Raw genomic sequence first — 24,792 nt, 5'->3', positions numbered from 1 at the left:
TCCCCCCGCCGCCGCCGCCTCCCCCTCCTCCTCTGCCGGTCGCCTGTCTCCGCGCTGGGCATGTCTCGGGAGCCGGAGCGGCCCGGGCCGCGGGGGCTCTGCGGCGCATGGACGGCGGCGGCGCCGGGCGAGCAGGGGGAGGAGAAGGCGCAGGCGGCGGAGGAGGCGGCGACCTGCGGCAAGAGGCACCGGCGGCGCGAGGGGACGGCCGGCCGCCGGCGAGGCTCCGGCCGCACGACTTTCCCGTAGCCTCCCAGCCTCAGCTGCACGGCCGCCGCCGCCGCCGCCGCCACGGCCACGGTCACGGCCGCCGAACGCCGCGCACGCCCGCACTCACTCCCGCCACCCCACGCACACGCACACCCCCCGCCCTCCCCACGCCCCCCACCCGGGGAGGGGGGAGAGAGGCAAAAAGTAAGAGAGGAAAAAAAATAGCAGGAAGATGGCGCCCACCAAGCCCAGCTTTCAGCAGGATCCTTCCAGGCGAGAACGGTAACACTTTTCTGTTTATTGAACCTGCCGCCGGGAGGCTGCCCGCGCCGCCGCCGCCGCCGCCTCCTGGGCCGCGAGCCCGCGGGCACCCCGGCTGCCGGCTTGCGGCTCCGCGCTCGCCCGCCGTCCCCGCGCGCATTGTCCGCCCGGCGGCGGCTGCGGCAGCGGCACGAGCGGGCTCCCGCGGCGGCGGCGGCGGCGCCCGGCTCTCCGAGCAGTCGCACCTCCTGGGCTCGGCGAATAGAGTGACTCCCTAACAGAAAAAAAAAAAAAAAAAAAAAGAAAGAAAAAAAAAGAAAAAAAAGAAAGAAAAAGAAAAAAAGAAAAGAGAAACAAACAAACAAAAAGAAGGGGCTGCTGTGTGACGAGAGCAGCGGTGAGGGTGGGGGGCCGGGGGATCCCCAGGGCCGCCGCAGGTCCCTTGGCAGCTGCTCTCTAGGAAGGAGTGAGGGTGGGGAGGGGGAGGGAAGGCAGGCGAGCAGGGGGAGGAGGAGAGGAGGAGGAGGAGGAGGCCGGGGGCGGGGAGCGCGAGCTCGCGCCAGGCCCCGGCTGCGTCTCGGAGGGGCTGTCTCCGCGCCGAGCTGCTAGGCCGAGCCGAGGAGCGGCCGTCGCCTCCCCGCCGCCCGGGCTGCGCCCTCAGTCTCCGCAACTTGTGGGTCTCCTGCTTTGCCCTCCTCTCCACTTCCCCGCCCCCCTCACAGAAAAAAGGATAAAGAAGAAAACCCCACATTCAAACAAGCAACCAACAGCGAGATTTAAAATGTGCCAACAGTTGGAGCATCCCTATGCCCCGTTACTTACTGTTTGGGGATCTGTGTTTAAAAAGTTCCTGGTGAGAATTGCATATCCAGGCAAGGGGCTCAGCCAAGCTGTCTGTTTGAAGTTAGTTAAACTAAACCCAAAGGGAAAGGCAGTTTGTGTTCAAAATATCCTTAACTGTCCTACGTGAATAGCATTGTTAGGTTTCAGAGTAACTAAGCACCCCCCCCCCCCACGTGGTTTTCCCTCCTGCTGTCCACGCAGCCTACTTTGTTTGGAATCCTATTTGCTATTAATTGGCCGCGTCAATGACATTAATTGCATATAGCATATTGGTTTGAGCAAAGTGAATATCTCTTTCTGTCTCCGAAGACGAAATTCTCAGTAGGAAGTATGAAATGTTACTCATTGATTCATGAGGAAAGCAAATGCAGTTAGATATAAGCTGTACCCCACCCCTCCCCTCAGCAGAGATGTTTTCTTTACTCACAGGCTTCTGTAAACTTGAAGATGGGGAAAGTCCGTAGGTGCAAGATTTAATTATTAATACATGGGCAGTTTAATTTTTGTTACTACATAGCATTTAACCTGTAGCTTACATCAAAAGAAAGTAGAGGTATTTATACTGTTCATTTAAAAAGCTTCAGTTGCTCTATTGCTTGTTTCCTTCATACAATAAGGACTGCAGAATTGTCAGGATTAAGGAAATAATTTTGTTAAGTAGGTAGGTAATTGATTAATTCTAAACTCTAGATAATTTCTATATAAATCAGATACCTGAGAGTAAATCATACATAATCCAGTTTTTAGAGATGTTAAATGTATGTAGCATCAACCGACAACTCACAGAGTAGCTAAAACGAACATTTAGTATTACTGTTTTATGAAGAATTCATGTATTAAATAGTTTGCTATTTAGATAGAGCATTGTGCATGGCTGTTAATTATTTTTATCAACATAACAGTATTTTTGAAATCAAAAGTTTATAATTTCCTTCCTTCCTTCCTTCCTTCCTTCCTTCCTTCCTTCCTTCCTTCCTTCCTTCCCTTTTCCCCCCAGTTCTGTGGGTAGTAAATGTATTTACTAGGATGGCCCCAGTAATCTCTCCAGCAGACGCCAATTGTGTGCCATTTTGGGAATTTCTCTGAGATAGGAATCTTGAAGATAGAATTAATTTCCAGAGGAAACTTCACAGCCTGTGCATGAGCGCATTCTTTATCACCTGTCTCCATTTGGCATTCGAAGAAGGTAAATCAAAGTGCGCGATTTGTTATTCTGCTCCACTTGAGAGCTGAACTAAATAACACTTGGTCTGAAATTCTGATTGAAGTTGTAGGAGGATATACTGTATTTAATTTAATGCCCTTTAATAGCATCTTCTTGTTCAGCTGGGATACTGTCATTTTAAAGGTTGGATCTGAGAAGGTTTAACCTGTAGGGAAAGGGAGGAGTAATAAGGAGGTAGTGGGCAGAAGGAGCTCTATAAAGGAAAAGAAAGGAAAGGAAGGAAGGAGTTATAAACTAAATGTTTTAAACAGTAATAACCACAAACTTGGCCCGTTATCCAAACAGTTGTTTTATGCCTCGAGGGTTCACTTTGTTTTTAGGGTTTTAAATACTCTTAACACTTTAAGTGTAAACATTAAGCTTGTCAGTTGTTTCGGTTTTGAAATGGGAAATCAGACAGTTTTTCAGGAGGCGGTTGTTTTTCAAGGTTACTTGCTAAAATAGAGTCATTTCACCTTGATGTACACTTTGTGCCTGGAACTTATTAGTTGGTAATAGTAGTTCTCAGTAATGACTGAACACAGATATGTTTATAAAAAATGGCTTTCTGTGGACATGCTGTAAATGATATACTCTCACTCATTTAACCCAAAGTGAAAGGCATTTAAAAAACTGTTTCCTAATTATTGATTTCATAGAGGCGTTTATGGACATAAATCTGTTCTTTACTGCTTTTCAAATACACCAAAGTAATCAAAAACTTGTATAGAAAAAATATCTTTCAATTCTCTTATTGTTTATTTATGGAACACCTGACCTGAGTATAATAATACAGTACAAAATTCATTTTATTCTAATGATGTCTACTGAGTAAATTTTGGAAAAAAGGTTTTTCTTGATAATGTCTTTGATTACTATTTTGTACTCCTTAAATTTCCGTAATTTGTACACACAGAAAATCCTCTTTAGAGTCTGAAAAAAACAATTTGAAATCCTTGTATATTTAAACTTGTGTGATTTTTTTTTTTAAATGCCAATAGTCTGTATATTATATAGCACTACCACAGAGTTTTTCCACTGTGTGGATGTATAACCAAGAAAGTTAGACTGACAGAGTGTCAAGCATGTGATATGCCTATGTTGGTTTGCAAAGCCTCTGCCAGTAGCACAGGGCTTTTGGTTTAAAAAGCAAAGGTGGTGATGAAGACTTTTTTGGAGGTATTTCTTTCTACAGTGTAAGCTTAAATACAGAGTGATAAATGATATGCGTTGTATAACACTTGCTTATATATAAATAGCTCCACTAGATTGCTTAAATGATAATAGGAAATATGAAATAGGATGGCCTTCATATCACAAGGCCAAGGGTCTACAAATGGAAAAAAGTGAAATAATGAAATATTTCCAAGGCAACAGACTGTCAACAAGAAGTGTAATGCATGGGCATATCATAGAAGCACCAGAGAAGATATTAGATCCTATGGCTACGGAGCCAGGGGTTACAATGACCTTTTTTATGTAGGATCCTCCCACATTACAGCATCCTTTCGTATTTCCAGTTTCTAATTTATGAATTGAGAAACATATAGCTACTTCAAATCTGTAATACTAGGTTTGATTTGTTACAATGACCAAACTTGAATTCAACATTATTTGATGCTTTTGGTCAAACAGAAGTTGCATGACGTACTTTTAGCACCAAGGGGTATCATGAGTAGTTTTGGTCTCCATATCTTTCCATATTCTTAAAAAGTGTAACTTTTATTTTTCACTAAAAGTTCTGTGAAAATAACATCCCTCTCAGCAGTGAATTGGTAAGAATCATATTGCAGCTTCAATAGAATCTACAGACTAGATTTTTTTAGTGATATGAAATTTGATTTTCCCCTGAAATTCTTTTGCAAGATAGTTGTCCCTAAAATAGAGCTATTTTATAGGGATGTCAGTTTCCACGAACCCCTCGACTTTTTTGCTCTGTCCAGATCTTAGTCTGGAGTCCATTGACATGTCCATATTGCATCTCTTTGAAAAAGGATGTGATGTCCAGAATCCCCTGCTCTGTGGAGAGATTTTCTGTGATAGGGTGTGAGGGTGTGCATGTGGGCACTTTTGTAAAGCAACATTTTTTGGGGGATGATGTAGGCCATGTAGCTTTTATTTAGCGATTTTTTAAGCTGCAGAGCTTTATATTTTGTGGGATATTTGTGGAGATTATGTCATGAAGAATTCCAAGTTACTCCTAGTAATGATGTTTTCCCCTATAAACTTCCTTTAGTGCCTTACTAGTAATAATGACCCCAACATAAACCTTAGTCAATTTTTCTTATTTTTCCTGCAATTCTGATGATCTTTTTTCCTATGCAGAATGCATTACATTGAAAGAAAATTAAGCACACGTGAGAGCACAACTGGCCCCTCCCCTGTGGTAGTCACGAGGATGCTTTTTCTACATTGTAGCATTGCGTCACTTGAATTAATTTTTTTTAAAAATTCTGCATTGACATTGACTTAGAATCTAACTTCAGGTGTTTTATAGACATTCCTTAATTGCTTACAATGGATAAAGCTGAAACTTAGTGGAAGAGTTAGTGTGTTGAATATTTTAGTTGATTAGTTGATTAAATACTAATTTAAAAATTTAAATGCTACTGTAGTTGCCCATAATGGAATATGTGAAACTTTAAATATTTAAATCTGTACTCTGATTAGGTTAGAACTTCCAGAATTTATGGGAAAATTCAGTTATGTTTGCTTGCATTTAATGATGTTAGTATTTTCACAGTAAATAGTGCCCCTCACCCCCTTCCCCTTCTTGGGCAGTGTAATAAACCAACTGTAACCAAATGGTATTTTTACAGCATGGGCCCCATTAGTGTGAATAGGATGTTTGCACTATTAAGTTTGATAGAACCTTACATAGTCAGACTAATTTGTAGTAATATTAGTAATACTACAGGACATTAGCAGGACATGGCTTAGTAAGAGTGAAGTCACTGCTCCCATAGCTCAAATGACTAGGGCAGTGACAAGATGAAACAATAACTGAAGTTGTTCTCTGCACACATTGCTAAAGCATAATGTTTCTGTGAATTAATTGGAACACTCGTGGTCTTGGGTACAAAATCATGAGATGCAAGATGAACATCCTGTATTACGATGGCCCAGAATGTTCCTGGCCCTCGACTGTAATTATTGTTTGGTTCATTCCCTCAGCTTTATTTACTGAACCTCTACTATTGGACCATGGTGACTTGCAACAGGGATGGTAGTGCATAATACACCATGCACGAGCGTGGCTCTGGTCAGACTTATCCTTATAGTGGGCACGCAAAATGTCGCAGAGCTCCTGCCAACACAGTTTCTGAAAGAGGAGGAAGTGCAGAATTCATAGAAGTATAAGTAAGGCTCTATCGCTTTTGATATCTGTTAGCTTGGTGTTCTGGGGGGGGCAGGCATTGAACTCGCAAAATATTTAAATTAGTGGTTATAGAATGATTAGAAGGGAAGGAAAGAAAAGTGCTCCATGTACTTTTAGCAAAATTAGGAACGATGTTTGATGGGATTTAAAAATGAAAAGAGCTCACACATGGTGATGATAAAATTTATTGGACACAACACTATATATCAGGCTCTGTATTAAATACTTCCACAGTGATTTTCTTACTAGTTTCCCGACTGCCCTCTGAGGGGAGTGCTGGTATCCCATTTATGGATGAGAAAATAGAGACTTACTGTTCCCAAGGAAGGTGGTAAAATGAGAGATTGAATTCAAGTTTGTCTCTGTGGAAATGTGCCTTAACAGCAGTGTGGACAGGCCTGCATTTCTGAATTTTTGAAGTCAGGAATTTATGAGCTGGTGCCAGAGCGTTCCTATGGCAGAAAGACCTTGTGCACTATGGATCGTGAACTAGATCTCTGCTTCGTGGTCCTTCACTAGATGTTTGGAGAACATCAGAAATACAGTATTTATAAAGTTAGAGGAAGAATCAATATTTAATTTATTTGTACTCCACCCTTTAACATTCCAGTAGATTTGTGGGCAGGCTCCATAGTTATATACGCTTCAGGGCAGAGTTTTTTACTGAATGGTTAGAGAAGAATCAGTTTGCTGTGTACATAAGGCTCTTTGGTCATAGACTCTGAAGTGCGCAAGGACCGCTCCTGCGATCCATGCTTCAGAGTGTGCGACAGTTTGTCTGGAGATTACAGTTGAAGCGTTTTTTTAATTGTGATAGTTTTTCCATGGAGTGGGTAGAAACAGCCTCATAGAGCTTCCTGAATAACATACATTAGTGCCTAACTGTATTTTTGGGTATTGTCTTTTAAAATATATAAGGACTCATACAAGTTGGCCTCTTACCAACTTATCTGGCATTATAAAAATGACAGTAAGCATTTATATAGCACGAAGTGCCAGGCACTCTTCTAAGGACTTTGCATATATTAATTAACTCATTTAATTAAAGATATAATGTGTTATAAATGGACAGTATATACATAAATGGTAAGTTATTATTTAGTTTCCTCCTCCCCCATCTCACACACACACACACACACACACACACACACACACACACACACACTTGTGGCATCTCTAAAGAGGGAAAGTCTTTGGTAACATTTTTATTTCTTTAATGCCAGGAGTCATAGGAGATGGCTTGGTATGTTACAGTTCCTTGACAAAAACTATGCTTTAGGAAACTTTGTAGCATCTGACTCCAGCACTGCTCATAGAACAAACACTAGATTTGAGGTAGCAGACCAGGATGCCGCATTTATCTTTATGGTTTTAGATGTAATACTGTCAACCAACTAGCTTCTTAAAGAAAAAAACGTATAGTAGGAATTTCAGGCCTTGAAAGGACTGAGTGAGCAGTTCTTGAGTATTTGTGGTTGTATGAGCTGAGTATTTTGCTTGTTTATATATCTTAATGAAATACTTTTACACTCAGAAATTTTTTTGTTTACGTAGAGAATAGGTTGCCTTCTAACATGTTGGAAAGGACTCATTTAGAGAGATATTCTGCTAAACTACTGAAGATTAAAAACAATAGTTAGTGGGAAGTGTAAGTGAAAAATAGGCTACAAAATTTAAAACAGCATTCAGATCATCTTAAAAGAAATTACATCTGAGTATCGTACTTTATTATCAGTATGCTAATGCAGAATTAACGGGCTCTGACTTGGGTACCTAGCTTGTATATAATGTTAAACTTACCAAATCCTTATCAGATATTTTGGAAAGTAGTACCACATAGCCTTTTAAGACCTCTTTATGGAATCATAGGTCATTTGAGTAGTATCTTATAACTTATGGTTGGCTGGGACTTTTTTACTTGCAAGATTTATAAAAAGAATTTTATTATGAAGAAAAATTTAGTATTGGATTGAGGGTCATCTTTATGTGAATATAACTGAAATTAACACCTTCCTCCCTCCGCTGCCCCTGAATCTGAATTTTCCTTTCTCTATTGTAACACTACAGAAAAGGATACCAGTTCTGAACTTCATTCAGAAGCACTTTACTTAGAAAGATTGCAGTATTTTGGTAGGGGCAAATGGAATGATTGAAACTGCAGAACCTATCTCTCTCTCTGGTCCTTGAAAATGGAGATCTCAATGAACAGGATATTTTAGTAACTAATATGTTGCATTGATTGAAGGAACATTTTGTCCTACAAAAATAGTTTATTTCTCAGGACCTATTTCTGGAAAACACACATCCTATTCATATGTATGCATGGGATGATTTTTTATTGCACAAAATTTCTGTGTATGGTGTACATGGTTTATATATAAGCCATATGTAGTTTAAACATAATTTATATATAAAATATCAACCATATATACCATCTTTATGTCCACCTAAAATAGTAAGACGTTACAAAGGTATCTTCAACATATTATGAATGTCTTACTTTAGATCAAGTTAAATCTAAATATATGCTGTGGATTGGTGACTTTTTTGTTTTCCTAATGCTGTAAGGAAAAGTAGGCTCATCATTTTTTTTTTGCACATTTTTATTGTTCTGTGTAAATGTAATTTGTTAATCCTGTGAAATTTGTCATAGATAAATTTGCTTGGATTATCTTGTCACCACCGTATCTGCATTCTTTTGTTCATTGCTTATTCATAATTTAACAGTCTGGCAGTGAGCCTTTTTGGGATGCTCACAAAAGATATATGACCTCTACCAGCTGCTACTATAACCTGCAGAATGCACAGCAAGACATTAGAAACGTGAGGATTCCTCCACTGATTAAAGTGCTCTTCATTTAAACAGTCTGTTCCTAAGGATCTTAGGAATCTCTTGTTACCAGCAGTTTTGATTTTTTTTTTCTTCCTAACAAAATTAGTGCTAACAATTGAATCTTCATTTGGTGTGAATTTTCAGATTATCCAAAGGAAGTTAATTCTTTGAATATTGTGTCTTCTTTATAACTAAATACTTAACATTTTTATATGTGGGGGTGTTAAAGTTACCCAGAAATGGTTTTATTGGGTAAGGAAGAATGGAGAGAAGAGTAACTATCACATCCTAATCTTAGAATAAATGGTTGCTTTAATCCTACTTGAAACCAAGCACTTTACAGTTTATACTCTAAATACCCCATATTATATAACGTGTGGCAGACATTAAAAATAGCATGTTACTGGAAGTGTAACCACATCTTCAGGTTTTCATTATTTTGAATTAGTTTATCATATGCATTTATTCTCTCTCTCTCTCTCTCTCAATCAGCAGATCAGTTTTTGAGTAATGGCTAGTTTTTGCCTTTCTTCTGTGCAGGCATATGATTACAGTTCAAAATAATTCATTGCTAATCCATGCAGTATTGGTTCATCTCCATCACTCTGTTCTGTGATTAGAGCCTCAGGCCTGCTGCCTCGCTTTCCGCCCTGATTTTCTTTAACTGCAACCCTTGTTTTAATATAGTCCTGTAGTCACCACTTGCCTACTAGCCCCTCTCCATTCCTCATATATATCGATTGCAGTAGATTAATATTTATTTGAAGCTATTTTTCAGACTTTGTGAAAAATGTATTCATTTCTTACTGTGAATCTTCATCTAAAGGGAGGGAACAGTGGGAGATGAGGGGCTCAGGTATGCATCTCTTCTTATAGAGTAAAGCTATGGCATTTCCAGCCATCATTCTTTGCTATGGTTAAGGTTTGTCTTTTATACACAAATCAGATAGTTTAGTTTCCTGGAAAAACATTTCACACAGATTAAGGTACAATGTTAACAGCTGAACTCTTGTTTATAACAATTCTAAAATGGCTTTCTGTTATTTGCCAAGTACATACTATAGCCAGTGCAGCCACCATAATATACATTGATCAGATTGCATTGCATATTTCTAGACAGGGACACAAAGTATCATTTTCCTTAACATGAAAATTTGCCAATTTTACCAGAAGGTCATCTGACAGATTTTTAAAAGACTTTGTTTCAGATCTCAGTAGTCCTGTGTTCCTTTTAATAATTGCTTTCGTCTCATTGTAGCCGTGTGTTTGAAAGTGTAGGTCAATGAGGATGATTGCATTCAGAATTTCATGATCTGTGTAGTGGAACAAATTGAAAGCAAAGCCTGTATCAATCACTGTGAAGGGAGGGTTAATTGTTACCGCTTCTCAAGCCTCTGGACAGATAAACCAGTAATGAAATACTTATTGCTCTGATATGTGAATGCTAAAGGATGAAACAATGGAAACAGAAGCAGTCTTCAGAGATAACCAAAAAGGCAAAGAAAAAAGAATAAACTGGATGAAAGTATGGACCTGTATAGTACATTAACTCTCTTAAAAGTAATACTGGTTTTAGCCTCCTACCCATCTTTTTCTGACAGGTTAGGGCAGTATCGTATCAGATTGCTAAAGCCAAATAAGAATATAAATGGAAACTCTCTTTATGTAAAAAACAAAAATCTACAGAAAAAGTATAGTCAGTCCCATGCTTCATATGAACTCTGTATATTTTATAAAAATGATGTTTGAGTTACTATATAAGGTTTTCACTTTTAAAAGACTAGTGTTAAATATTATAAATGCTCAAAGGGCTTAAATTCTGGCATGTTTTAAAGGATTGTTTTGTTATCTTTGAAGAGATTTTGGAATTATTGTCCACTATAGACCCAAGCATAGAAGAAATTGTGAAATACATAAAGAAATAGTAAAATAAGAATTAACGTTGCAAATAAATCATGAGATTAGAGTAAACACATTTAACCATTTCTTCCATATGAACTTAACATTTAAACATCTGTTAGTTACTTATATGTTGAAATATATGCAAAAATATTTAGCCAAATTGAAGTCTTAGGCCCATGACAATCATCTCAGCACAGTGGGTAGTTCTGAAAATTAATGAGAATGATAATACTGTAAAGACTGTTCCAGAGTTTGCCCAAATTCATTATCTAAGACTCTTGTTAAGAACATCTCAAAGAATTTTAACCAGGAAAATATATTAATGGTTCAAAAGCATTTTCAAAACCCTGAATTACAAAAGTATAATGGAATTATATATGCAAGAGTTATAGTTAGCAATACAGATATTGGAAGACATTCTGAAGGCATCTTTTTCCATAACCTATACTGCTCTTGCACGTGGTTTCATCCATAGGGTTTAATCTCATAGATTATTTTTTGTATTTAGGATCAGAAAATCAGAATCATTTAAAAAATACAACGGTTACTTCCCATGAATGTGGGGAAGCTTATAGCTAGAAAAAGTTAGGTATGTTTTTAGCAGTCGTTTCAGATTTGATACAAACATCTACTAACAAGATAGACCATTCTCAGCAAAAAGAAAGAACTGTTCCACATCTTTCTATTTGTCTTCCGAACGTCAAGAATCTCCCAAGGCCTGTTTCTGTGCAGTACTGATGTGGCTGCAGAGCAGCTTAAACAAATGATTGGGGCGTAGCCCTTTTTAATGATAGTTGTATCATGTTCTAGCCAATGTGGTTTTGTATATTATAAAGGATAACTGTAATAGTAACACTGTAACATCCCTGGATCAGAGGGTATTTCAGGTGCTACTGAAATACAGTAGGGTGGAAGTCAGTGGAGAGCCCTACCATCAAGCTGTACCAAAGGGTGTCAATTTTTGTGTACAGCAAAGGGCAGGCAAAAAGCAAGAAGTGTTCCATTACTCAGAAATAGATGTGTACTTAAGACTATGGATATGGAGATTGGCAGGGCAATACACTATGAATTGCCATTGGTAACTTGCTCTTTGGGTACTAGTAGAACAGCGGGTAATGGCATAAATCCTGGTCACCAGTGTCAGTCTTCCATGATCTTTATAGGAAGATATACTCTACACAGATCCTTTAACCATTTAGAGCCTCAGTTTCTTCATTTGTATAGTACTGAGTTTCTACCATTTCCTTCCAGCGACAAAATGCTATGACTGCACGGTGTGAATTATGTGGATATATGTATGATACAAAATAATGAATTTAAGTATATGGTGGATTTTTCTTCCTAATGGTATTAACATTTACAAATGTTCCTTACTGTCAAACTATTAAATAAACTCAAGTTTTTAGATCAAATGTGATGCTTGTCATGCAGGTTTCAATCAATAAAATATAGGATATTTAAATATTTTTCTTCTGTGAAACCATCTTGGAAAGGAAACTTCTTACAGCAAGAATGTCCAGAGGGACATTGCAGTGGAAGCAATAGGCTGTATTAAGTTATTTGTTAAAGTGACATATTATACACATGACTCAATGTAGCCCTAAAGAAAAACACTAAAAGTGTTTAGCGATAAATACATTTGTTGGTTAAATTCAATTGAGACAGTAGAACAACTCCGGAAATATTTGAAAATCAGATGATATACCATAAAGAAGGAAGTTAACAATGTAATAATTTGATGGACATGTGAGCGCTTAGGGGAATAACTAATCTCTAAAAATTTTGTGTGTTCCTAAAACATTTATAAAGGAATAAATTTCTGTGGTGAGATATTTGTCCAAACTACAACAATTATTTCTTTTTAACTTTGTTTTTCAAAGGAGCTTTCTTCTAATTCCTCTCCTTTACGTATAAAGGTGAACTGACTTAGTGCTTATAGTGTAGACAGATTTAAATATTTATGATTGGATAAGATGTCTTGCTTCTAATAAATTAATGACTTTTTCAAAGATGTATCATTTATTCACTTATTTATTGTTTTCTTTGATAATTAATGATACGAATAGATGTTGCACATATATTATTATGAATAATTAACTTTTTTGCTTAATTTCTATATATGTAGATTATCTGTGCCTATAGTCTGTATATTATCAGTAGATTAAGAGTATTTTATCCCCAAACCTATTTTATGCTTAATTGTCAGTGATAATTTCACACCACTGATAAAAATATTTTTTCCTAAAAACACTCTGTTCCTCAAAAGGTAATGTTCCATTTTTCTATTACAAAAACACTTAATGAAATAAGAAAGCATTGTATAGTATAGATTGGACTTCTGTAACTCCTTTCTTTCCTCTTCACTCATCAAAACCCCATTTTCTCAAAGCTAATTTTGGCTAGGTGTTAGGAGATAATCTGATTAGAACAATTTACAGTTAGGAGTGAAGCTTATTTTCATTTTTTAAAAGGAGTCAATAATAAGAAACAAAACTTCAGCTAGTAGAACATGGAGAATCTTCAGTGTGTCTCTGTATCACATGTACTGTATGTGTCCCTTCCCAAGGGATACATCAGTCAATAACTCTTCTGAAAATTTAACATCTCATAGTGACATTGTTTTAGAGGTAATATGCTAATTTTCTCACATTATGGAATATAATAATGGGCAAGTAGCATCAGCTGGGTTAAATACATGCATTGTACATACTTTCATTATTAAACACTTTTTTTCTATCTAGTTAAAAGTCTCTCATAGTGGTAAAGAGCTATCATCAAGTAAAGAAATTTAGAATTGGGTGGAATGTCGTGACACCAAGCTTGGATGTGTCTACTCAGTGCTGAAGTAGAATTTAAATGTGGAATTTATAGATGGCTATAATGTTCTCTGTAGAAAGGAATCCACAGCAGATGTTTAGACTTGGGTTGAACCAAAGCACGGTAGACTTCACAGTAGGCGTCAGTCTGGCCCATTTCCCACTTCTTCTGCAATCAGGTTCATTTACAAGTCTTGTTCCAAGGGCAGACATTACCGTCTAGCTATATTTTGCTGTTGTTTATTTGTCAGCAGCATCTGTTCTGTACATGGTCACAAAGACTTTTGATAGGCCCTGATTGAGTGTGGCCTCTTCTGACTTAAACAGGGATTTTTAACCCACGGTCCATCAGTGTTATAGCAATGGGTTTCAGGGAATATGAGAATCTCCTGAGATGACATATTCATACATTTTTATCGGTTATTCAAGGGAGTATATTTTCTCCAAAAATATGTGTCAAGAATTGTGAAGAATCTGAGATCATATCCTTCTTGCAAGCTTGTGTGTTAGACCCTGCCACAGTTTAATGAATGCTGGTAGAAGATGCAAAGCCCTTGGATCAGAGATGAAGAAAAGCTTAATACAATACAACATCAGCAGTAGCCAGAGTATCAGCATGTAAGGCAGTTCTCTGAGCCCCAGTTCGTACAGGGCGATGCAAAAAGGGCCAGCTAATACCTCCACATGAGGTAGATTGTGTTACAAGTGGAACTCTGAGCTTAGGGAACCTAAATCTTTTAGAATGGACAATAAATTTGTCTTCCCCTTCCTGTGAAGGAGAAACACTAGCTCTATCCTCCGAGGCTGTTCTCCATACAAACTTGAATAGATAGTGAAGAGCAAAGGACAGTTGGTGCCTTGCCTGCAAGATGTACAGAAATGCAAGAGACCCATAGAGACTTGTCTCTCAACAGGCTGAGCCACTTTTAAGGAGGTTATTATAGAAAAGATGAGAGGAACTAGTGCTGAAATAGTCCTATAGTTTAGAGCTTCTTTGAGCTTAATGCAACATGAAGTCAACTATTTGGAGAGAAAATAGCAAAGGTTCCAAATATGTAATGTTGCCAAAATTGTATATGATGTAGTCCATCAAACTTACATAGTTTTAGCTGACTCAGTTAGTGGATGGTCCTTATGATGTGAATGTATTCACATTCTCATAACTTATATTTTATCGCAGTAGATGTTTGTCCTATTTTGTAAGCATGCTCTCTTCCTGGTTTGCTCTATTTATCCATAAATTTTGACTTGTTGACAGTTCCCTTTGTATCTTTGCATTATATCATTTAAGATTCTCCATAATTCAATAGATAGTTCTGTCAATATCTCCACTTTATAGATAAGGTACAGTTAGTAAGGATTTGAAACAGGGCTCAAGCCTCAGTCTTTATTGACTTACTGTATAAAAGAGATGGCATCCTTTTACCATACCAGCTTCTTTTTGACTTTGTCGATTTATTTTCTTCTATTTTCATTCTTTCTTCTGGGGCTTCTCCATTTTCCCACATCACCTTCCTGCATCATAATGTTATTTTTTCCTTTCCTGTACCCTGCTCTGTACCTCATAAGGGCTCAGCTGATGGTATAGTTCCCTTTATATATATTGCCTTTTAATAATTTCTGTAGACTTGTAGGTATTGAGTCTTTCTGCACTCCAAAATTATACTATGTCATCATTGTTCTTATCTTCTGATGTCATTAGTCACTATGTCTTATAAAGCGAATGATTACAATCACAACATAAACAGGTCAACCAAAAGTTTGCAGATCAACCTCATATTTTGCTAAGATACTGTATTACAGATTGTTGTGAGGAGATTGTGAGCTTGTTTAGCCAGTTATAATCTGTAGGTCTATTTCCTACACAGTTTTTATAACATTTGATTGTGAATAGATTTACATTTTGTCAGTTATGGTGGCACAGGTCATAATATATTCCTGTCTTTTGCATAGCAATGCACTTTTGTATGTACCATAATTCATTGATGTCGCTCACTTAAACAGTTGGGTTAAAATAACCCACTGCTTCTGCTCAATTCAGATCCAATTATAAATTCACCTCCAATCAATGCCCAATGACTTGGCACCATGCTTTCTCCCTTTTCAGTCTGTTAACCCCATTTTTATCCCAATAGGATTTAACAATACCATAATAATGTAATTTAATACAAATTAATGATTAAAACATGGTCTAATAACTAATGAGACCACTCAGCCCAAATATTCTCTATTGGATTCAATCCACAATTATTCTCTGCAATGGGGATGTTTACATAAATGTCAATCACATATCTGGAAATCATGTTAAAATATCAAACTGGAAGATGCCCTTGAGGTGACAGTGGAGTATAGAAACTGTCTATCTGTTGAAAAGCAGATCATAGTTCACCATCAGAATCTATCATTAAAATTTTAAACATCCATAACCAGCATAGAGAACCACTAACCAAAATGATGGATGATGAAGAAAGAAATTGTACTTTTTTTTTTTTTTCCTGTACTTGTCTTTCTACACAGACTGTGACCTCTTTGGGAGGGAAGGAATCAGTCTCCTTCGTTTTGCATGCCTAGTGGTGGAAGACATTCCTGGAATAGAGTTAGTGAATGAAGAAATGAATGAATTCCAGTCCTAATTATGCCTATTGCATGTTTATGTTTCATCCCACGAATTTCCCATATCTGTCAAAAATCTACAACCACCTTTTGCATATTCCAGGACCTGTGATCTAAGAAAAGAAATTAACATGAACAATAAGCATTTTGTAATTGTAAATATTTTACCAATGCTTAGAAATTTCTAGTGTATTCTGGGTTTCAAAGCTGAATTATTTACATTGTTTGTTCTGGAGATTATACTCCTGGAACTTTATAGAGAGTAGTTTTAGGTTCAAGATGTGTCACAATTCTCTATTAAGCAAAGAACCAAGAAAATCAATTAGAACCAAATATGCAATTGTTAGTTTTTTTTACCTCCAAATGATACCACCAAATAGATGAATTCCAGAACAATGTAATATTTCCAATTAGAATTATATTTAACCCATGTTATAGCCCATTATAGTTCCATAAAATCTGAATTCCATTAATTCTATATTTCACAAAATTGTACCTATAATAATTTAAATTGATTAGACCAAAAAAAATTGAATCAGGTAAAACAGAGCAGGTTACAAAGAGAGCTGACCTCTTTCTAGGGATCTCTTCTCTAGTAGCACAGTTCAGCCATCACGTTTTGGCGTACATAATACCTATAGCAAAAATCTTTGCACAGAAAATATGATGTAAGGATACATTGAATAACTGTGATTAATTTAGCTCTTTGCCATGATTGATTAATAGTGGTGAACATTGATAGTTTCATATATACCAGTACAGGGTTAAAACTTGATAAACTTGCTTGAACTTAATATATGTAAAGAAATGAAATAATGACTCTAGGGGAAAAAATGGATCAGTAGTTCAAATATACTTATTCCTTTCTCTCTTTACTCTGAACATTGCTCCCTTTCTCCAACGTTTACTATCTTTAGTCACTAAATTTTGTCTTCAGTGCATATTAGCCACATTCAGATATATTGATGTATCTTGAATAATTTTTGGAATAAAATTTGGCTACACATTTATTCATGTACAGGTAAAGAAACACATCTCATTCTCTGAAGCCAAAATAACATTTAGTATATAACTAAATAAGTCCAACCCCCCCTCCCCACACACAGAGCCTACGTAAATAGAAACAGGGCTCTCTCCCCCATAACACAGTTAGAAATTCTATTCAGTGTTAATTATGAAAACACAATCCAATGGGCAAAAGCTTTCTATTTGCCTAATGAGAGCACTGCCTTCCAGAAACGAATATAACCATGTATGGCTATGCGGTGTGGCACCTTAGTATGATGACGATTTTATTTATTTTGTCTAGATCCACTCTGGCTTCCCAACTCTAGATGAAAATGGTCTTCTACATCTAATATCTATTTAGGAAGATTGCTCTATTTCTGAAAAACACAGACCTCTGGACTGTGCTTTCTATCTGGAAAATTTGAGCAAATACACGTCTTACAGTTTAAATAATTATATTTTAACTAACAATTACTGCTTGTTGCATAATTTGTATATGTCAGACACAGTGATAAGCTCTTTAATATATTAACTTTCTAAACATTTGAGTTACTTTGTAACTGCTATTTGATATCGTTAAGTATTGCTCATTATAAACATTTATTTTCTGTTCCAGGCATTTATATTGCATTTGTGTCTTCACTTAGGAATTTTGAAAGTTGCAAAAATTTCAGTTTTGTTAAACAAGTCACTCACTTATCCTTTGGACTGACTTCTGTCTCTCAGCTTGGGGAATGTGCGCTTCTTAATCCCAAATTTGTTATGGAAGTTCTCATTTTCTCTGAGTTTTATAAATTAGGACATTTTGTAGCTTAAATGTAGACACTCTAGCTTTTGAATCACTGCAGTTACATTCTCTGGTCCCCACCTTAAGTCAGTACAGGAAAGCTTCAGTTTGGCTTTCACATCTTGACGGTTCTTCTACTCGTGCCTTTATCTCAGACTCACTCAGCATTTCCTTAAATATGCTTCATCAATTCCCTTAAAATTGGGCGTTTCCATTTTGAAGTGCCACCTAAAGGTTTGCTTCTCTATTTGAAATAATCCCTGACCCCCGTTCTCTACTTTGGTTTTTATTTCTTGTTATTTTCTACATCGTTTAAAATAAAAGCTCTCGTTTCGTAAAATAACCAGATGCTTGCAGAAATGTAATACCCTCTCCCTCACCCCATGCACATACCATTATCTTCAGTGTTTCTCAGCCAGCTGCATTCAGCTTCCTTGTATACCTCCAAACCAGAAGTGACCTGCTGCTGCCAGGACACTTGCAGACTTTATAATCTTGGCTGCGTTTGACGCTGTTGACCACACCTTCCTTTTTGAGACACTATTCCCTTGACTTCCGTGAGGCCATACTTTTCTGGTATTCCTCTCAGCTCTCTGTGGTTCAGCGTTCTGGCCTGGCTCTCTACTCATCTTCTCTACTCCCTGCAGGAATCTGTCCATTCTCATGGCTTCATAAAAGGAAATAATAAAGATACAACACCACAGTTGTTCCTTTGGAGATCTCGTCTCTCTTATCTCTAAACACATAGACACAGGTGTGTGTTGGCCATAGCCATTCAGATGTCCCTTGGGCACCTCAGAGGGACCCAAAACTTAATGGTATGTGCTCGGTATATTATATGTCAAATAAGTGAGTAGTAAATAGATACCTAGGCAGGAAACGTAGTCCCAGCACAGGCTCACACCAACCTGTTGATGGAGATACTGTTATTATCTTTTTCTGTCAAACTACTGACACATAAACTCCTGTCTGCTGTGACCATTGAAATTTGTCCTATCTTTCTGATCTCTCTTTTGACTTCCTGGTTTCCAGACTACAGTACTTATTTTGACTGATTCTTGAACTCCTGTACTTGTGCCTTGATGTTTTTGTTCCTGAACATTTTTGCTTTGCTTCTTATGCCCCATAAACCACAAATCTTTTATTGCTCGACCTGGCCTGCTTTTCGACAGGGGATGCCTGCCTGTTATTTAATAGGGGTGTGAGCACACACGTGTGTATGTGTGTATGTACACACACACTTTAACTGTAGTTCAGAGACTCCGAAGATGAGTAATGACCTTGAGTCTAGTAGAGTTGTAGTCGGACAATTGAAATGAGCTTACCCTTCAGAAAACTGTGCTTACACTTACATGAGTAAGTGCTTCACGTACTTTGATTCTGTTGTCGTTTCTCCATTTTTAGACCCCTCTTCTTTCGTGAAATCTTCAGTTTGCATGAATTGTGTTCAAGTTTCTAGTAGACACAGGCTTCCCTTCAGACTGTGATAATGAAGGGGTGAAACCTTTCAGTGAGAGCCCCATGAATATGCACAGAGTGCTGGGTGTAGAAGTGTGGGGCCTGCTTCATTTTCTCAGTAACAGCATCACCACTTTGGGTTGAAATTGCTGAGTATTTTCAGGTTTCCTGAGGAGAAAACCCTATTTTCTGAATTTTTCAAGGAGTAAGTCTGTAGAGCTATTATCTAGAGTTTTGTCTGCTTATGTACACTCTGCAAAAAAAGGGAACATGCTGACTGAAGTCAGGTAGCTTGTGTAAACTCACATAAACATTTTATGAACATTACAGATGGGCCACACTATGTCTAATATAGTGAGTTCCCATTTACTTTTGTTGTGAATAATGGTTAATTGTTGAATTAGGCAGAATCTGTAGTTCTTTCTGCCCTTCCAAGTATATGTATCAGGGAGGGAAAGGAGATACATTGGTTATAAGATAATAATCAAACACATGAAAGGACTTTAAAAGAGAGATCACCCGAGAGGGTTTCCTTACTTTTGTGTTTTCTGTGTGTGTGTGTGTGTGTGTGTGTGTGTGTGTGTGTGTGTGTGTATTTATTGCGTTGAATATTCTTTACAGCCATTACCAAACTCATATAATGAGTTTGGGAGAGAAGCAAGAGAGGCAATATTTATTATAGTAGCCATGCCTTATTATATTATATGTTTATTTCCTTGAATATTTCTTGGAACAGAAGAAAAGTACAAGTAAAATCCTACATTAATAGAAAAGAATCAGTTCAAATGCAAATGGAAACTATAGACACATATCTCTTCCTATGCCCTAATGATAGATATCTGAGAGAGCTTCTCAGAGGAATTACCAAGAACACCACAATGGAATGTCATATTATAGACTTTTTTGGGGAGGGGGGTGGTTATTCTATACACTATTATAGCTTTTATTAATTCAGAAATATTAAAAATGGATTTTCTTCATTACTCCCTTAGTCAAATGTAATCATACTTTTTTTTAAAAAACATTATTTAGTTCCTTTGCAATAGAATATTTTCTTATCCATGAGTTTTATTCATACAACATATAAACTTATGTCTTTAATGTGGAATTAGGAGACAGCAAAAGACTTATATAAAACTTAATAATGATCCTTTCAGAAATAGTAGGAGATGAAAACCTGCAATAAGACAGCTCCATTTAATCATAAGAACCTGAACAACAGTGTCTTGTGTTTTGGTTTGTTATGTTTTCCCCAGCATATGTGTTTAAACGTGTTCACCCACCTCTGGAAGCATTTAGAGAAATGTTTGTGCTGCTTAATTCCCCACATAAATGGTAATTTCATGGCAGTTCTTGAAATAAACATTTTAAAACTTGAAAACATTTTGTGACTATTCCCATTACAGAAACAAATATTTAAAACTCAAAGTAATATTTTACCAGTAATTTGAAAGCTAATAACATTTCTCTGAAAAATGCGAATTCATATCTGATTGTGGTGCTGCCATTTTATATTGGTTCTGCTCTCTTTCACACTTAATCTGTATAACATGTTGTGATAAATTGCTCTATGTCTCAAACTGAGGATGCCTCTTGGTTATTCATAGTGTGCGTATTGTCTGATATCCTTTATGGTCACACCCTCCGTCTTCATCATCTCATCATCATCATCGTCATCATCATCGTGAAGGCCATGTGTGTTGGACTCTTTCTGTGCCTTGGGCAATGTGCTGAGAGCGTCACACACATTATCTCATTTAATTCCCACAGAAAACCCTCTGAGGAAGAGCTTGTACACCTATTTTATAGGTGAAGAACTAAGTCTTCTCTGTTCATCAGCCATGGTCTTATTGAAATTCTTTTTGAAAGCTACATTTTAGTGGTAAATAAAAAAATGAAAGAGTAAAGAGAGTGGCTCAGATGTTCAAATACAGAACAGCCTATAATATGCAGTTACCTAAGTGTAACATAAGTTATAATCCTCTGAAGTAAATAATCAAATACAAATATGAAATCCCTCAAATAATCTTCATTTGCAGTTGCAGAGTCGAAAGAAGCAATTAGGAAAAAAAGGAAGCTTTTTGTTTGTTAAACAAATATTTGGTACAGTGGGGTGTTGCTTCTGGATATCAGTGAGACACTGTGTGTCTCTATTTAAGTTTAGGGCCTTAGTGTCTTAAAGGGAGGGAGAGGGCACGATGGTGGTGAGACATGTTGAAGAACGTCCTCCTACCTGTAAAGGAGGATGCCGAGAAAACATGAGTTGGTTGATTAATATTCATTTGAATTGAAAAGTATAAAGACTGGGTTTTTATTATTTGAGTTATTCAAAATGAATTTGAAACTATTAAGCACTACTGATTTATTTCAAACTGTAAGTAATACCATCAGTATGAAGGTAGAGTAGACAAACCATTTAATAAATCATTAATAAATGATGAAAAACGTAATCTTAATAAGAAGAGTTTTTGCTTATGAATGGAACCGTTTTAAGTAAAAACATTAACAAGATAGATTACTAAGATTTTATGAAATCTGAGACTATACTAAATTTAGGGATTTATGCCACAATTTAAAAGTACATATTTTCTTCTAATTCAAGATCCCTTCATCTGCTTCCCTCCTGAAAACTATTTATTGTTTAAATGGGTGCTATCCATTGGCTTTTCTCCTTGTTATTGGTGATAAGGTGAGGATCCTGAAAGAAGTCTAGATAAACTTGAATGATAAAAATGATTCTTTCTGGGACTAAAGAAGTTGAAAAATGCAAGCAGGTCTGAATGCGAGTAAATAACAGTGAAACGGGCCATTTTGGTGTATGCTGCAATAAGTCCCAAATTAGCTACCTTTCAGAATTTAAATACAGAGTCACCTTCGATAAGAGACTTGCCAAGTGAAGAGAAGACAGCAGATAAGCATATTAAATTGAAATAATGAGCTCCTAAAAAAGCTAACAGATCGGACTGTTCCAAAGCAATTTGGAGGGGGGAAGAAGAGGGAAACTTTGAAACTGGGTTCTCTAGTTTTTTCAGAGAATGGTCTGCTTTTACCTCAATGAAGTGCTGGCTGCAAGGGGAGGTGTGGAATGGGAGTGTCTTGTACAGCTGGCCCTGAGAAGGGTGTACTGAATCTTACACATACTTGTTGACGGTGCCCACCACCTTCCAGACTGCCCATGTCCTCTTCCCCTTAGAAGAATCGCTCAAGAGACAGAAGCAGTCATTAGTGCAATGATTAACCTTGGACTTAGACAGAATTGGGCTCCCCATTTTAATGTTTAAATTATTTTCCCATTTGCAATTAATATTCAGGATCCAGCTAGAACTTAGTACATGATTCAATGAGATAATGCATGGGAAAATGCCTTATAGATTCTAAAGTTCTCTATAAATACTAAGTAATATGACAATTGCGTGGCATAAATAATCCTGATGCTCAGTATTTAGGGCTTTTGTTATTGTTGCGGAAAAAGAAAAATAGACTGAGGAGAAGCTATGGTTTGGGAAGTCGGAGATGCCACTAATGAATGGAACATTCAGTTTTTCATTGTTTTCTCCTTCCTTAGTATACCTGAAAATGTATTCAAAGAATAATTATTTGGCCTTCACTAAAATGTAAGTTCCAAAGTGATCACACGTATAAAAATAGTGATCAAATATGGAAAAATGACTGAAAAAAAAATACTGTCCCCCACTGGGAAATTTTCTGCAGTTCTTTGTTTCACTTTTTACTACACTAAAAATGACAAACATTCTTGATTTAGTGTTTGCTACATGCTAGACTCTGTGCCAAGAATATTTTATGTATTATTCATTCCTTATTCAACCCTATGGGACAGGTGTTATTGTGGCAATTTTATAAATGAGGATGCAGCAGTACAGAGAAGTTAAGTAAATTGCCTAAGTTCACACAGCTAGTAAATTTTACAGCGAGGGTTCCAACTGAGGTCTCCTGGACTTTAGATCCCAGGTTCCTGTTTGATATACCATGTATTTCATGGCAAATGTGCTAAAAATTTCCATTATTTTGACGCTTTTTTTTTTAAGTTAAGAAAATCCGACCAATTGTTACATATGTACATATAGTGTACTATAAATAGAAGACAGTACTCAGTGAAGAAATTTAAAATTCCATATGAGTAGATGAAAATTCTGAAGATTTAATGGAAGCATCTATTGTAAATCAGGTAGCCTGTTTACCCTGCCGGAGAAACAGTTTGCATGTTTTAAAAGGTTGTAGCTAGAGAAGCATTAAAAAATGGCAGTTGTGAAAGTTGTGAAAGAAAACAGAGTATTTAAAAAAGTTCTTAGTACATGTACCATATAATATAAATGTACATTAAATATTTTGGTTTGAACCATTGGTATCAAAATTCTCCAGATGACCCAGGTTGGTGTCTTACATGTGTGTAAAATGTATTATTTCAATGAATTTACCAGGTTTATACTTGGGATATAATTATGGATTATATTTTTCCAGGGTTTAATAGTGGTACATTTTTGAGTTTCAAATCACATCCCTTTTCATAATCAATACACTTGTACAACAACAACGTTTATTATCTAACAGTTTCTGAGGGGCATGAATTTTGGAGTGCCTACCTGGGTGGTTCTGGCTCAGGGTCTCATGAGATTGCAGTCAAATGCTGAAGCTGGAGTATTGCTTCCAAGATGGCTCAGCTCACATGGTTGCTGGCAGTTCCTCACTGGATGTTGGCTGGAAGTCTCATTTTCTCACCTCCTAGACCTCTTCAGAGGCTGCTTGAATGTCCTTACAGTGGAGCTGGCTTACATCTGAGTGAGTGGAGAGAGAGAGAGAGAGAGAGAGAGAGAGAGAGAGAGAGAGAGAGAGAGAGAGAGAGAACCCTAGATGGAAGCTACAGTCTTTTAGAACTTAACCTTGAAACTGTCATAACATATTCTCTTGGTCCCAGAAACTAACCCTGGTACCATACGGATGGGAACTACCCAAGGGTGTGGAATACTAGGAGGTGGGACATTACTGCAAACTATCTTAGGGGCTGATGACTGCAAACATTTCATTAGGAAAAAAAAGGTCCCAAAAATGTCCCAATGTTTTATGAGGCTGTATTACCCATATTGTGTCAAAATAATTGTAGTTAAAAAAAAAATATGGCTGAACCAAATCCTCTTCCTGCCTTAGATAACACTTGGTGATTTTGTTGAATTGAATTTGTAGTCGTAGGAAAAATTTGTTATATCAGACTAAAAATCCATTTTTCTTTAATGGAATCATTATAAAATACCCAGAACTATAGGTGCTGGGTTTGAATGTCTGCTTTCCTGTTTCCCACTGTGCCATTTCTAAATCTTAACTTTTTATCTGTAAAATAAGATTATCGTTAGCCTTGTAGACTTGCAGATTCTACTTATCAAAATACTAGTCTGGTGATGAAAAATAAGTGGTAGGCAATGGAATTAGTAGGTGAGGAGACAGAAATGTTTATTTTTAGAAACA

The 24,792-nt window shown here is 37.2% G+C and overlaps 1 protein-coding gene and 1 long non-coding RNA gene across 17 annotated transcripts in view; one reads left to right on the top strand and one right to left on the bottom strand.

Moving 5' to 3' along the window:
• Positions 1 to 1,440, bottom strand: part of LOC141570623 (uncharacterized) — a 30,847-nt gene extending 29,407 nt beyond the window's left edge. The window contains exon 1 of the long non-coding RNA XR_012494832.2: positions 1,294 to 1,440. This is a non-coding gene — a long non-coding RNA (uncharacterized LOC141570623). The remainder of the gene's footprint in view (positions 1 to 1,293) is intronic.
• NPAS3 (neuronal PAS domain protein 3) overlaps positions 1 to 24,792 on the top strand; it is an 850,141-nt gene that overhangs the window by 4,635 nt on the left and 820,714 nt on the right. For 5 of the 16 annotated variants that reach the window (XM_088796885.1, XM_088796887.1, XM_088796884.1 and 2 more), the window contains exon 1: positions 300 to 492. The exons of 9 other annotated variants lie outside the window; for them this stretch is intronic. In XM_088796885.1, coding sequence (XP_088653011.1) covers positions 443 to 492 — 50 coding nt within the window. In that variant the 5' untranslated portion in view covers positions 300 to 442. Of the gene's footprint in view, positions 1 to 298; positions 493 to 1,439; positions 2,501 to 24,792 lie in introns of those variants that run through there. 2 more of the 16 variants (XM_074328135.2, XM_088796888.1) reach the window with 2 other exon arrangements.

Source organism: Rhinolophus sinicus, chromosome 3 (assembly GCF_057876585.1).
Source record: "Rhinolophus sinicus isolate RSI-liver-muscle chromosome 3, RSI-T2T, whole genome shotgun sequence".
Taxonomy (NCBI): domain Eukaryota; kingdom Metazoa; phylum Chordata; class Mammalia; order Chiroptera; family Rhinolophidae; genus Rhinolophus; species Rhinolophus sinicus.
Note: the sequence above shows the minus strand (reverse complement) of the source record. Positions and strands in the feature narration are given on the sequence as shown.